General features: G+C 42.9%; 1 protein-coding gene across 7 annotated transcripts in view; it reads right to left on the bottom strand.

Annotated features, from left to right (window-relative positions):
- The window catches only part of Cars1 (cysteinyl-tRNA synthetase 1), a 54,720-nt gene that overhangs the window by 4,242 nt on the left and 34,355 nt on the right, over window positions 1-16,123 (bottom strand). For 6 of the 7 annotated variants that reach the window (XM_021264442.2, XM_004852124.4, XM_021264441.2 and 3 more), the window contains 3 exons: window positions 15,019-15,100; window positions 1,530-1,610; window positions 406-473 (listed from right to left, as the gene is read on the bottom strand). In XM_021264442.2, the coding sequence (XP_021120101.1) occupies window positions 406-473; window positions 1,530-1,610; window positions 15,019-15,100 (231 nt within the window). Of the gene's footprint in view, window positions 1-405; window positions 474-1,529; window positions 1,611-12,323; window positions 12,554-15,018; window positions 15,101-16,123 lie in introns of those variants that run through there. The other variant, XM_087205484.1, reaches the window with a different exon arrangement.

Genomic DNA, 16,123 nt, shown 5'->3' with positions numbered 1-16,123 from the left:
CTTTTTTTGGTCATTTTTTATTTTGAGATAGTCTTGCTAAGTTACTAAGTTGCCCAGGCTTATTCTGAACTTTCAATCCTCCTGCCTCAGCCACCATGCTTGGTCAATTCTTAAAAACTATAGGCAGGTGAGGTGGTGAACACTTATAATTCCAGTACTCTGAGAGGCTGAGGCAGCACAATTACAAGCTTGAGCCCAGCCTGGGCAATTTACAACAAGATCCTGTCTCAAAAATTAAAAAGGGATATAACTCAGGGCAAAGACCCTGGGTTCAATCCACAGCACCTAAATCAATCAATCAATCAATCAATCAATCAATCAATAAAAAATAAAAGTAAACTATATAATCCCAACAGTATTTTCATTTCTAACAAAATCAAGCTCAACTGATTTAATTTTACTGACCCTTTTCTTCTCTTCCCTCTCTTTCAGTAAGGTGTCTCTGTCCACCAATTTCACCACCGTTGGCAGTCCTGAAAAGCAGACAGTAGGTGAGATGCTGAGCCTGTTTGCCCTGCTGGGCTGCCCCACCCAGACCTCTGAGCCCAGAAGCCACGGTGCCCACACTGCACACCCATGGGAAATGGGGGCCTGTGTTATGGTGCACACAGACAAAACCAGATGCAGGTGGAGCAAACCGGTAATATTACAAACAAAAACCAAAAACCAAACCTTCCACGAAAGCAGTGAAGTATTTTATAATGATGAAGTGTAAAGGCTGTGCCTGTCAGGAACCATCAAATAGAAGATATAAACTGAGGATTTAAAAATTAACTCTCTCAGCTTGGCATGGTGGTTTACGCCTATAATCCTAGCACTCTGGGAAGCTGAAGGAGGAGGTCAGCCTGGGCAACTCAGTGAGACCCTGACTCAAAAAAACAAAAAACAAAACACAATAAAGCAGTGGCATACACCAATTGCCCCAGCGATTATCAAGGCTGAGGTGAGAGAATTGCTTTAGCCCAGGAGTTCCAGGCCAGCCTAGGCAACATAGCCACATCAAACAAACAAACCCAATAAGCAGTTTAAAAAGAAGTAAAATTTAGGCACATGCCCATAATCCCAGTACTTATGAGTCCCAGGCAGGATTTCAAGTTTGAGGTCAGCCTGAGCTACATAGCAAGTTCCAGTCTGGGCTATATAGTGAGACCTTGTCCAAAATAAAACAAAACAGGAAATAAAATTTAACTATTTTCTGTGTAGTCAAAAGCCCCATAAAGACAGAAGACAAGCTGTGTGATGTGACAATTCCCATGACACAAGCTTGTTTTCTTGAAAGAATAAGGAAAAGCAGCTGGCAGTCAGCAGAATGAGCAGTGAGTGGTCAGGTCCGGGTAGAAATAAACACATCATACATAATGAGACAAACCTCCTGGGGGGATCCCTAGGGATTCTAAAGCAACACATGAAAACAACGGCCCCTTGACCATCCCCGGAATTCCTTCGGAGTCCTCTCTTGTCCTAGAGTCTTTCCACCACCAGCCCGTCTTGTCCTGTTCCTGGCCACACCCAAAACACAGCTCACTCACCTTCACGGTCCTCAAACCGCACCCCGAGCTCAGGCAGAATGTCATCTCGGAGGGCATCACTGAGCTGCAGAACCTCGGGGACTGTTGGTAAAGGAAGTAGCTCTGTTAGATACAAGGTGAGGTCTGGTCCCGGGGCAGTGGGACTCCTTCAGCACTTGGGAGAGGGAGTACCAGCTGCTCAATTCTGAGGAGGCAGAAGCCCTGAGGTGACCAGTGCCATCTGCTGCCATCACCAGATGAGCTCGGACTGCTCCTGGAGCCCAGGGGAGAGCACAGGTCCGACAGCCACCCCGGGTGGTGAGTCTTTGGGCACTGCCAAAGACAGGAAGAGGTTAGCATGCTGCCTAACCAGCACTCAGAGAGAGCCAGGACCTGTGTGAAGATAGTTCACAGACCATTTCTAGGCAGATCCAGGGGCCAAGCTCGTTTCCTGGAAATAGGTTTTTACTGCACAACCACAAGGCTTCAAAACTATCCCAGTACCTGGTCCCTGGTGGAGTCAGGGCTCCTCGCCACAACTGTCCTGGCCTGGGATCCTGATAGAGGTGGCCACATGTTGTAGGTCAGGGTCTGGGACCAATGGCACACTTGTGCCCATGTCACCCTGAAGTGTTGAAAGGCCTCTTTGCTTTCCTTATGGGGGCCTCAATGCCAGAAGTGCCCCCATGATTCTAAATACTCCCAAGAGAGCCAGAACATAGCTGGAATAGAGGCTGGGGTGACTCCATAGCTGCTGCTCATGCTTCTCACTGGGAGACACAGCCAAGCCTGATTGCCAGGACACTGCCCATGGCTTTCACTCAGGAGCAGGCTGGGTGCATGCTGCCAGGCCTAGCCTAACCCCCAGGGGAGATGGCTACCCCAGATGTGGGCCAGGGCAGGCAGAGAGCTCAAGAGACCCTGGACAACAAAGGCCTATTGGTTTTACAGTGATTCTTAAGGAGGACACACAAGCTAAGCAGACAGAGTGGGTAGGGCAGGTTTGGGCATTCCTAATCGCTGAGTCAGATTCTCTTCTGGTGCCAGAGGCAGAATATCAGCTAGCTCACTCACCCTTTCCTGCCCCCAGTCAAAGGGCACTGTAAAGGTTGGAAGCTCAGGGGCAGAGGCTCGCTGTGCACCTGCTCTATAACCATGCTCACAGCAAAGCCACAGCAGTCACAGAACAGCTCTCTTGTTTGCTTGGGCAGGCCTGTCCCTGATCAGGCTGGAAGCTCAATCAGGCGAGCATTTAGGAACTAAGAGTCCTGAAGGACTTGACTCTAGGCAGTTCTTCTAGTTACAACACCTCAACCTTTCCAGGAGGAAATGCAGCCAGACTTGGTTGCTGGAGAGGAAGCCAGGTCAGTCCCTTTGTGACCAGGATGCCATGGTGAAACAAGATTTCAAGCACCATCCCCACTCATGGGATCTTGTCACATTGGGGAAGAAAGTCTGCTTAGAAATGTGAACATCAGCAGTTGACTGTCAGAGCCCTGCCCTGCAGACTGGCCCCTCACTTCAGTGCTCAGCTGGCTCCCAGTGGGGAGGGCCTTTCCCACCTCAGGGATGACCCACTCCCACTGCCCCAGCCCACACTGAGTGCCAATGGGAAAACAACAGGGTGTGACAGGGAAAGTGGGATGCCAACTCAACTCATCTCAAAACAATCTAAGAGGCTGGGGATTTAGCTCAGTGGCACCTCACCTGCCTAACAAGCACAAGGTCCTGAGTTGGATTCCTGATACTGGGGGAAAAAAATCAAAACAATCTAAGGCTATCAAGCAGGAAACAAAGTTGTTTGTAATCTTGATGGCTGTGACTCTCCAAGTTGCAATTTCTGACTCTGAAACCTGGCCTTGGTTTGGTTGGACTCAACATTATTTATCAGCTTAGTTCTACCTCTGGCTGCTGCACCCATGCTGGCGGCTGCTCTCACAGCTCCTTCAGGCACACCAGCCCCACTACGTTGTCTCTATGCCTAACCCTGTCTGTCTTCCTGTCCTGTTTCACCTGTCTTTGCAGTGCTGACCACTGCACAGGCAGAAGCTGCTTATCTATCCCAATTCTATTCTGTCCCCATGACTGAGACCTGTCAGCCACCTGCTGGGCACCTACAAGTTAATTCAAGTTCATTCAACCTACAAGTTGAATGACTACATGGCAATTTCTGAGCTCCTGCTCACAAGCACAGCAACCTGGGGGCCATTTCTTACAGGAACCTGACATATGATACCCACTGTATTTGACTCCTTCAATCATCCAATGATACCTTGGGTATCATTGCTGGGAATGGGCCTTCTCTGACCAGTGCAGGAGGGGCTGACCGTGGGGCAGGAACCAAGGCAAGGAGTCACCCTTTGAAAACTACCCTTGGACAGCACACTCATTACAAGGAAAGCAAGACATTAGCAGGTGACAGGATCATCAGAACAGGCACGGGGTGGGGGGGGGCAGGTGGGAGGAGGGCAGTACTCCTTGGCCACACTACCTGGGAGAAAGAGACGTGCACCCCTCCTAGAATCCTGGAGTCCCTTCCTCTGGATCTGAAGAGCTGAGGAATGAGATTTGTCACCCTCTGTCATGCTGAGACTCACTCTCATCCACTTTGCTTAAGCTTATTTCCTCCATGTTTTTCAAACCTTTGATTACTTTGGGGTCTGGCTTACTCTTCCTTTTTGTAACTCATATATTATCTCAGAAGAGCCTTGCCTACAGAATATATGAGAACTCTTACAACTCAGCAACCAAAAGACAATTAAAAATGGACAAAGGGCTGGGTGTGGTGGAGCAGGCCTATAATCCCAGCACTCCCGAAGCTGAGGCAGGATTATTGTGAGTTCAAGGCCAGCCTGGAGTACATAGTGAGACCCTGTCTCAAAAAAAAAAAAAAAAAAAAAAAGACTTCACAAGATGCTCAATGCTGTTGGCCATTATGGAAATGCAAACCAAAACCACATGGGGTACCACCTCCCACCTGGTAGGATGGTACCTGCCTGAGTGAAGTTCTGGGTTCAGTCCTGAGCTCCACAAAACAAAACCCAGAAATAACAAGTGCTGGTAAGGAAGTGGAGAAATCAGAACCTTTTGCTGTTGGTACGAAATACCATAATCCTTCCCAAAGAGTGTGCCCAGGAAAATGGAAAATAAACACAGAGGGCCCCATGTTCACAGTGGCACTGTTCACACAGGTGGAAAGAACCCAAACATCTATCAAGTGACAACTGGAGAGCCAAGATGCAGTCTGTCCCTACAGTGGAATGTCATTTGGCTCTAAGGACTGAAGCCTGACACACTATGGATGAACCTTGAAAACACTATGCTATGTGAAAGACACCAGAAAACAGGGTCACATATTATATGATTCCAGCTATATGAAATGTCCAAAATATGATAATCTATAAACAGAAAGCAGACTGGGGCTGCCAGGGTTAGGGGAAGGGGAAATGGAGAGAAACTACCCAATGGGTGAGAGGTTTACTCTGGAGAGAAGGAAATGTTTTAAAAATAGAGGTACAGATTATATAACACTGCCAGTGTACTAAATACCACTGCACTGTCCACTTGGAAAGGTTTATCTTGTTATGTGATTTGTTTCAACAAATTCTACATCTGCCTCTGGCATCTCCCCTGGGGTGAGAGATATCCAGGAGAGAACTGGTGTGTTAGCTTTTTGTCACTATAATAAATATCTGATATAATCAACTTATAAAGAGAAAAGGTTTATCTTGGCTCACAGTTTTGAACGTTTCACTGCACGATTGGTTGGGCCCATTGTTTTGGGCCCATGGTGGCACATCATGGCAGAAGATGGTGGCAGAACAAGTCTGTTCACTTCATGGCCAGGAAAGAGAGTGAGGAGGGGGCTGGGGTCTACAGTGCCTTTGAGGACACCCTGCATTGACCCAAAGGCCTCCTACAAGGGCCTACTTCAGAAGGGTTCCACCACTTCCCAATAGCACCTCCCTGGGATCAAGACTTTAACAAAACCTAGGCCTCTGGGAATCATCCAGATCCAAATGCAACCTTAACCCTAAAATTTTAAAATTACTTTTCCCTTTCCTAAATTTCTTTGGGACAGAAGTTGGGTTTTTTCTTCCCTCTTTCAACTTTTTTTTTTAAAAAAATATCCTTTTATTGGTACATTTTAGGTGTACAATATAATGACATTCATCATTGGGGATTTGCACCTTTACATAGTCTCTTGGTTCTTATTTTTTCTCCCTTCCCCTGCCCTCCCTTCAACCCCTCCATCCCTCCCTATTTACAAAGACTTTGTTTCCATTTTCTCATATTAATTCCATTCCCTTCTTTCCTTTCCCCTACCCCTCCCACTTCCCCTTCCCCTTCCCCTTTTCTTCCTATTTCACATTATCTATTATACTTTTTAGTCCTTATTTACACTTTGTTTCTCACACTAGAGAAACTATTCGGTATTTATTAACTTTTTTCTTATATTTCCATATCTTTCTGTTTTTCTTTTTTCTTGTTTGTTCTTTTCTCTGTTTTCTAATACTATTCTTTTTTCACTCCTCAGTAGGATCCCCTATCTCACTTCTCTCTGCCTTTCCATTTTCCACTCATTTTCAAATTTAACATTTTTCATTCTCCAGTTTCCCATCCCTTCTACCTTTACTAGTACAATTATTAAGCTGTATGAATCTTTAGATAGCTGGTTAGTTCTATGCTATTACTGTTGATACTGTTCTATTCTTTTTTTTTTTGGTACCGGGGATCAAACTTAGGTCCTTGTGCTTGCGCAGCCGGTGGAGAAACCACTGAGCTAAATCCCCAGCCTGTTACGGTGCTATTCTTAATGGAGGTAAAGTTGCTCCATTTAATAGATATTTATTATAAGCCAATATTTGGTCTATCTTAGTTTATCTAAGTTTATCTTATTTTTTAATTTTTTCCTCTACTTTCTAATGTATTTTTCTTATATTTATGGGAGATCTAGCCATCAACGTTTGTGTTGACTATTTCATTTTTATTATATTTTAAATTTTTAATAGCTTTTTATTATTCAGAAAGATATTTTCATAGCTGTTGCTTGCTGCTGCTGTTTCTCCCTTTTATCCCCCCTCATCCCCACTTCATCCTCCTTTTTCTTCTTCTGAATAGATCCAATTCCTTCTCTTATTTTCTGAGTAAAGCATTTTAATGTTTCCTTCAGTGACTGGATTTTCTGAGTCTGTCGTTTCTCCTTCCTTTTTCTCCTTTCTTTCTTTCTCTTCCTTTTTTTCTCTTTCCAGGAGTGGGTTCTGAGCATCAAACTGACATCCTTTCACATGCTAGGCAGGTATTCTACCACTGGGCTACATCCTCAGCCCAGTCATAGTGTCTATACTATATTATAGCTGTCTTTTCAATGGTTAAAGATGGTACATTGTTGGCTGCACAGTACGTCAATATCCAGTTTGTCTTTGACACTATTATTATTGCTGATTTGACTACTATAGTCAAGGTGACATAGTTGTTGCTATTAATTGGTTTCTCTGGATGCCAGTCTGGATTGCCTTATTAACAATACTGTAGCCCATTTCCAGAGAACTGGGTACTGGGTCAAATATGCTGTAGTCTCCTCTCCTAAAGAAATGGAGGTTGCTACTCAAAAATCAATAGCCTTCTTGTACAAAAATAACAGACTCACTGAGAGAGAAATTAGGGAAACAATTCTTTTCACATTAGCATCCAAAAAAAAGAAATATCTAGGAATCTATCTAACAAAGGAAGCAAAAGACCTCTACATTGAAAACTACAGCATTGTAAAAAAAAAAAAAAAAAAGAGATTGAAGAGGATATAAGAAAATAGACATCCTCTGTTCCTGGGTAGGAAAAACCAATATAGTGAAAATGGCCATACTTCCAAAACTGCTATACAGATTCAAGGCAATCCTGATTGAAATCCCAACAGTATATTTCACAGAACTAGAGAAAACAATCCAAAAATTCATTTGGAACAAGAGACCTAGAAGAGCAAAAGCAATTCTAGACAACAGAGACATGGCAGGGGGTATCACAATCCCCAACTTGAAACTACACTACAAAGCCACTGTGATAAAAACAGCACGGTACTGGTAAAGAAACAGACCTGAGGATCAGTGGAATAGATTAGAAGATGCAGAAACAACTCCAGACATACTCACCTACCTCCTCTTTGACAAAGGAGCCAACCATCCTCACTGGAGGAAAGATAGCTTCTTTAACAAATGGTGTAGGAAAAACTGGATTTCAATGTGCCAAAGATTAAAACTAGACCCCTATCTTTCACCATGCACTAAACTAAAATCTAAGTGGATTAAGGATCTAAGTATTAAAACAGAAACACTAAACTTGCTGGAAGATAAGGTAGGTAGAACTCTCAAAGACCTTGGCATAGGAAAAGACTTTATGAAGAAATCCTCAGTAAAACAGGAACTAGCATAAAGAATCAACAACTGGGATCTCATCTAATTAAAAAGCTTCTGCACTGCAAGAGAAACCGCCAAGAGAGCTAACAGACAACCTACAATGTGGGAAAAAAGTTTTACCAGCTGTTCCTCAGACAAAGGTCTACTATCTAAAATATATAAAGTGGGCTGGGGATTTAGCTCAGTGGTTATGCTGCCTGCCTTGCAAGTGCAAGGACCCGAGTTTGATTCCCCAGTACCAAAAACAAAAAAACAAACAAATAAAAAACCAAAAAATATATAAAGAACTCAAAAAAATCAGATCCCCCCAAATTTAAAGACCCAATCCAAAAATGAGCATCTGAAATGAACAGACATTTCTCAGACAAAGAAGTAAAAGTAGCAAATAAACATACGAAAAAATGTTCAACATCACTGGTCATTTGAGAAATGCAGATGAAATCAACACTGAGATTCCACCTCACCCCAGAAAGTATGGCTACTATCGAGAAATCAACCAATAACAAATGCTGGTGGGGTTGTGGGGAGAAAGGAACCCTGCTCCATTGTTGGTGGGAGTGCAGACTGGAGCAACCACTGTGGAAATTAATATGGAGATACCTCAAACAACTAGGATTACAGGTCCCATTTGACCCAGCTATTTCTCTTCTGGGTATCTTCCCAAAAGAATTAAAAGCATCATACCACAGCGATATATGCACACCCATGTTTATAGCAGCACAGTTTATAATAGCTAAAACTTGGAAACAGCCCAACTGCCCATCAACTGGAGACTGGATAAAGAAGATGTGGGGTTTTTTTCTAAAATGGAGTACTACTCAGCCACGAAGAATGAGAAACTAGAGACATTTATAGGTAAATGGATGCACATTGAGGCCATACGCTTAAGTGAAATAAATAGGACAAACATGTAAATACTGAATAGTTTCTCTGGTGTGAAAAACTACAAGTATAAATAAGGATCAAGATGTAGAATTGATAATTGAAATAGGAAGTAAAGGTCTAAAGGAGTAGGGGACGTGGGAGGGGGAGGAGAAAGGAAAGAAAGGAAAAGAAAAAATATGAGAAAAGGAAAAAATGGAAACAAAGTCTTTGTAAATAGGGAAGGGTGGAGGGGGTGAAGGGAGGGCAGGGGAATGGGGAAAAATAAGAACCAAGATACATCATGTAAAGGTACAGGATCTCCATGATGAATGTAACTGTATTGTATACCTAAAATGTACCAATAAAGTTAATAAAAAAAAAAAAGAAAGAAAGACAGAAATGGAGGTTGCTGGGTCCTAGGACAGAGGCAAAGGCCAAGTTAGCCATACCCAGATGGCATCACTGAAAAGCAGACATTAACTAGAGAGATCTCCATACTAGCAACAAAGCTTTCCACTATAATCAGCTCACAAGCCTCAGCACAAATAAGATACAGAAACATGAGAAGACAGTGCAACAAAATGCCTCCAAAACTCTCATCTCTCTCAAAACTGACTGATACACAGGGTATGAAGGGGGAGGAAATCAAAAGACACACAGCAAAATTATTCAAAAGGATAACAGAGGAGATAACAAAACAGGTCAATAAGGGCATTTGGTGAAATCAAAATAAAACAAAACAAAAAAACCAAATCCTACACACTTTAAAAGCTATTAGAGAAAAGAAATGAGTCATTTACAAGTAGCAGACTTCTCAATACAAACCTTAAAGGCTAGGAGTGTTTGGAGTAAAGTGTTTCAAGCCCTAAAAAAAACCAACTTCCAACTCAGACTGATATATCCTGCAAAACTATCTTTCCAAATTGATGGGGGAAATAAGACATTTCCATGATTAAGAGCACCTAAGGAAATTCATGACCACCAAACCAAACAATTCTCAAAGATATCACAGAAAGAAACAATGAGGCTAACAATGACATAAGGTATAATAGAATGAACATACCAGATAGGGTGAACAGTTAAGAAGAGGGGAAAGAAAGGGCATCAGCAACAGGCAAATAATACAGTGAGAGGAATAAGGCAATGTATATCAGTAATAACTCTCAATGTGAATGGTCTCAGTTTCCCAGTCAAAAGACACAGATTGGCAGAATGGATCATGAAAGAATATCCAACAGTATTGCCATACACAAGAAATCCATTTACCTCAAAAAGAAATTCACAGACTAATAGTCAAAAAATGGAAAACAATATTCCATGCAATAGGAACCCCACAAAAAGCATGTTTTTCAGAAAAAGTGGGCTTCAAGTCAAAACTGATCAGAAGAGGCAAAGTCAGTACATATTAGTTAAGGGAACAATCTCCAGGAAGAGATAACAAGTATTAACATATATGCACCAAACAATGGCATAACCAACTTTGTAAAAAAAGTACTACTGGACATAAAAGATCAGATAAACATCAACACAATTATAGTGGGGGACCTCAATACCCTACTATTCACAAAGACAAAAAATCAAAAAAGAAATATCAGAGTTGAATAAAATCTTTGAACAAATGGACTTAATAAAAATCTACAAAGTGTTCCACCCAACAAGAGAATACATAGTCTTCTTATAAGTACATGGAACGTCCTCCGAATAGACCATACAGTAGCCCATAAAGCATGTTTAAGTAAATGTAAAAGAATCAAAATCATATTGTGCACATTACCAGATCATAGCACAATAAAACTAGAAATCAATGGCAAAAGAAAACACAGAAATTATGGAAATTAAATAATACATCCTTGAATAATCAATGGGTTACAGAAGAAATTAAGAAAGAAGACAGTTTCTAGAACTATACAATAATGCCGGTACAACACACCAGAACTTATGAGATACAATGAAAGCAGACCTATCACTAGAGGGAAGTTTATAGCTGTGAATGCCTACATTACAAAAACAGGTCGGGGCCGGGGATTTAGCTCAGGGGTTTCGCCACCTGCTGAGCAAGCTCAAGGACCCGAGTTCGATCCCCAGTACCAAAAAACCCCAAAAAAAGCAAAAACAGGGCAATTCCAAATAATCTAACAAGTATCTCAAGGTCCTAGAAAACTAAGAACAGTCCAAATTCAAGAGTTGTACAACAAAGGAAATTATAAAGATAAGAGCAGAAATTAATGAAATTGAGACTAAAATAACAATACAAAGAATCAGTGAAGCCAGGCATGGTTCAATGCCTGTAATCCCAGCACGTGGGAAGCTGAGGCAGGAGGATGGCTAAAAGTTCAAGGTAAGTCTGGCAGCTACAAAGTGAGTTCATGGCCAGCCTGAACCACATAGTGACACTCGGTCTCAAAAAACAAAACTAAACTAAATAAAAATAAATCAAAGAGCTGGTTCTTTGAAAGAATAAATAAAATAGATAAACCCTTAGCCAAAAAAAAAAAAAAAAAAAGGAAAAGAAAAGATCCAAATCAGTGTAATTAGAAATGAAAAAGGTGGGCCGGGGATTTAGCTCAGTGGTTCTGGTGCCTGGCTTGCAAGCGCAAGGTCCCAAGTTCAATCCCCGGCACCAAAAAAAAAAAGAAATGAAAAAGGTGAAATCACAACAGACTCTGCTGAAATTCTGAAGATTATTAGTAATTACTTTGCAAACTTGTATGCCAATACATTGGAGAATTCAGAAGAAATGGATAGATTCATATATATATATATGTATTCACATATATATATGTATTCACATATATATGTATATACATATATATATTCACATATATATGTACATACATATATATATTCACATATATATGTATATACATATATATTCACATATATATGTATATACATATATATATTCACATATATATGTATATACATATATATATATTCACATATATGTATGTATATATGTGAATTCCCAAAATTTAACCAAGAAGATATAAAAACCCTGAATGATCTAATAACATAATGAAACTGAAGCAGTAATAATAATAAAAAAATTACCAACTAAGAAAAGCCCAGGTCCTAATGGATTCAGCACTGGTTCTACAAGAACTTCAGGGAAGAACTAACACCAGTATTCCTCAAGTTCCTTAATGTAATAGGGAAGAAGTATTCCTAAAGTCATTCCTGGAAGCTAGCATTACCCTGAATCCAAAACCAGAAAAGGACCCAACCAAAAAAAGAGAACCATAGGCCAATTTCTTTAATGTACACACACAAAAATCCTCAAAAAGATACTGGCAAATAGGATGTAACAAATTATCAAACAAATTATACATCATGACCAGGTAAGCTTCATGTGAAGTGTTGCAAGGATGGTTCAAAATATGCAAATTAATAAATGTAATTAAATACATAAATAGAAGGACAAAAATTACATGATCAATTCAATAGATGTAGACAAAGCTTTTGACAAAAGCTTTTTCTGGGGGGGAATGGGATAAAAACTTTAAAAATTTATTTTAAAAAAGGAGCCTTTCTATATCATCGGTAGAAACGTAATAACTGCTATGAAAATCTGTGTGAAGATTCCTTAAAAAACTAAACTGTTTTAGTTCCACTTGACCCAGCTATTCCCCTTCTAGGTATCGTCCCAAAAGACTAAAAGACATCATATTGCATGCTGGGTATGGTTGCTCACGCCTGTAATCTTAGCACTCAGGAAGCTGAGGCAGGAGGACTGCCAGGAGTCGAGGCCAGCCTGGATTACACAGTGAGATCCTGTCTCAAATGAAAGAAAAAAAGAAAGAAAAGAAAAAGACATCATATTACAGTGATACATGCATATTCATGTTTATAGCACCACAATTCATAATAGCTAAATCTTGAAAGCAGCCTATATGTCTGTCCATCAACAGATAAATAAAGAAAATGTGATATTTACATGCAGTGGAGTACTGCTCTGCCATAAAGGATAAATTTGAGTCATCTGTAGGAAGATGGATGTACCTTGAGATCATACTTTTAAGTGAAATAAATCAATCACACATGTTTAAATATCACATGGTTTCTCTTATATGAGAACCCAAAATATAAATAAAAAGCAAAATAAAAGATAGATAATAGGAAGCAGGAAGACAGATCTTTCTGAAATGGAGAATGGATCAAAGGATGGGGGAATGGAAGGAAGGAAAGATGATGGAAATAGAATTAAGACGCATTTTGTACATGTACTGACTCCTCACAAGGAATGTGATCATTATGTACTACAAACATATACTAATAAAAACCAAACCAAACCCAAACAAAACAAAAAGGAAAGAAGAACAACAAAAGAAAGCAAAGCATAAGCCAACAAAAAGCAAAAGGAGGGCTGGGGATTTAGCTCAGTGGCACTGCACTTGCCTTGCAAGCGCAAGGTCCTGAGCTCAATCCCCGATACCAAAAAAAAAAAGCAAAAGGAAACTACTTCCAAGGCTGGCTGACTGCTGGTGCTTTTGGTGCCCAAGCAAGCCCCTGCCCAGTCAGCACCACCATGTAGGAGGGGAAGCCTGGCCAGGCCATTGGAGCCCTCCTGATCCCCGAGCTGAGTCCCTGCTGGGCTGTGCTGTGATGAGTCAATGTCACATGCACAATGCCTCATGTGACCTTAGGAGGCTGGAGCCCAGGGTCAGGCTCCAAGGTCTCTGACGGGCAGGTAGAAATGCCCAGGCAGCCACCCCAGTGATGTCAATAAATGTGTGCTACCAAAACTGTCAGAGACCTAATCAGGCTCTTTTCAATTGGCTCAAATGCTTTAAACCACTGAAGGGGCCAGGTGTGGAAAGCAGACACCAAGTGTCCACCGCTGAACTTTTTATTAACTACGGGCCATGCCGGCCCCATCACCCTTCTCACACCGTGTTCTGTACATCGCTGCTGGCCTATGGAGCCAGGACTTAGCTCCTCCTGCCCTAGGTTTTCTCTTGCCATCTTGCCTCTGGCTCTATGGTCCCATCCCCAGCATAGGCCAAGGTCCTGGTTCCTGTCTCTGAATAAGCCCTTCTCCTGACCAGGCCTACTAATCCTTTCTCAAGGTGCATCTTCTCCTCAAGGCTCCTCCAGGTGCTCTGCCCCCTGCACCACTGGTACATCTCACCAGGATGGTGCCCTGCTTGGACAGTGTCCCACCTGGATGTTGCCTTGCTGTGACCTCTATGACAGGCTCTGCACAACCAGGGCTGGATGAACTCTACATGTGACTTCATACTACACAGAGGGCCCCCTGGGGATCCTATCAGGGAGCAGCAGGGCATCACAATGTTTGTCACCAACTCCAGTGGGAGGTCAGGCAAGGTCCTGTCTCTAGAAACATCACAAGGGAAGTAGCTGCCAGGGCCCAGCACACCCCATATCCTCAATGCAAACAGCTGTACTGCTATCCACTGATCCAGAATCACTCAGAGTAGGAAGCCAAAGATCTACCCAACGATGCTTACTGCTATTTAACAATTTTTAAAAACTGGCCCCATGGGCTGGGGATTTAGCTCAGTGATTTCGCCGCCTGCTGCACAAGCGCAAGGACCCGAGTTCAATCCCTGGTACCAAAAAAAAAAAAAAAAAAAAAAAAACTGGACCCAAAACCAAAACATTCAGATCTAGCATTCTCCAATACTCACACCAAACACATCTCAGAATGTCAAAGGATGAAAGACTGGCTAAGCACAGATTACAAGGCATTCCTGGGGGGCCCCCAAAGTTCAAGGCTCTCTGCCATGCCCCTGGGCAGAGAACAGTGACACTTAGAGCTCTGGCTCCCAGTAGGAGGCTCTAACCAACTCAACTGTGCAGCAGACAAGCCACACTTCAGTGTACCCAGCCTGGGGTCACCAGGAGCAGAAATAAACCCTAGTGCTAACCATGGGGAAGTATAGGGCTGGGCTGGCCACAGGGCCCCTCATCCTGCCTCTCCTCAGAACAAGCAAAGACACTTGGCCACTCACATTCAATGCCAGACCAGTGCCAGCTCTCCTAAGTCACATGATGCTCTCACTAGGTGCAATTCTGTCCCTCAGGATGACTTTGCGGCTGTAGGACTGGCAAGTGAGACATGGTGGGTCCAGCTGGGGATGCTGCTAAACACCCTACAGTGCACAGGCAGCCCATGTAGGATGGACTCACAGGCCATCTACAGTGCTGAGAGGAAGTGGCCTGGGTGCAGTGTGACAGGAAGAGTCACTCTCTGCTTTCTAGGAAACCAGCCTCACCTTTTTTCTCCCGGGCAATCTTCCGAACACCTTCCCTGAATTCTGACAGCACCTGTAGGTAGGGCATGACTGTGGACTCGAGCTGTGGAAAGAATGGGTTTGGTTCACTGAGAGCGGCCCACTGCCTGCACTTACAACTGAATACCTAACAGTTCAGCAGTCAGACCGCAGGGCAGGGACAGCATGGGCCTTGCTGCTGTGCCTGGCCCCTCAGAGCCTCATCCTTGATACACAGTCCAAGTGAGGTGTGCGAGTGACATGCACTCAGGGGTGGCCACCACAGGTGATGTGGGTCAGGGAGCAGAGCTTCCTTTCAGCTTCTGGCAGGATGGGCTCAGCAGCCAATCTGATCACTGCTGACACGACATGCTTTCCTTAGGTCACACACATAGTTGTTAGAAACCCAGCTTTACGGTGATGGTGTTGGGCTGTGTTTGGGTCTCACCCATGATCACACATGAGTGTGTTTAGGCTCAACTATGTCCATTAACTATTCACATGCACTGCAATATCTGCATGAGGATCAACTTCCTATAGTTACACAGAGGACAGAGAACCATGCTGGAAAAGGTGAATTGATGAGGGCAAACCTCACCTGGGAGTCTGAGTCTGTGAACATCTCTTAAAATACATTTATCTTTCTAGTGGGCACAAAAAGGCTTTGGCCTTCTAAGCAAGGGCTCCCTTGCCTCTAAGTTACATAGCAGCTCCATAACCAAAATAAAAGCTTAATCGACACCCCAGCTGGTATGAGCCAAACATCTCAGGCCCAGTCCTCCTCTGACTGAGCCTGCTTCCTTTCAGGGACGCCCTGGGCTTCCAAAGCAGTTTTAGGCCTTTATCTCCATCTACACTGCAAGAGCCATGCAAGCCTCAGTGCAGCAGAGAGGGAGGTATTTATCCCACTGCCATGGGGGCTCTGGGATGGCTTTGGGGTCTGTCTGTCTCAAGGAGACCTGGGGCTGGTGATGTCTGGTGGTTTGGGTGACCACAATGGGGCACGCAGCCAAGAGGTCAGCACTGACAAGGGTTAGGACCAGGGGTCATCTCTTTGGCTCCCACAGCACTTTGGACTTGGAAGTCAGTCCATGAACTTCACCCAGTG

This window comes from Heterocephalus glaber, unplaced genomic scaffold (assembly GCF_053883595.1).
Source record: "Heterocephalus glaber isolate CG9 unplaced genomic scaffold, H.glaber_assembly_v1.0 deba00000594, whole genome shotgun sequence".
Taxonomy (NCBI): Eukaryota; Metazoa; Chordata; class Mammalia; order Rodentia; family Bathyergidae; genus Heterocephalus; species Heterocephalus glaber.
The sequence above is the reverse complement of the archived record's forward strand: the minus strand, read 5'-3'. Positions and strand labels throughout refer to the sequence as shown.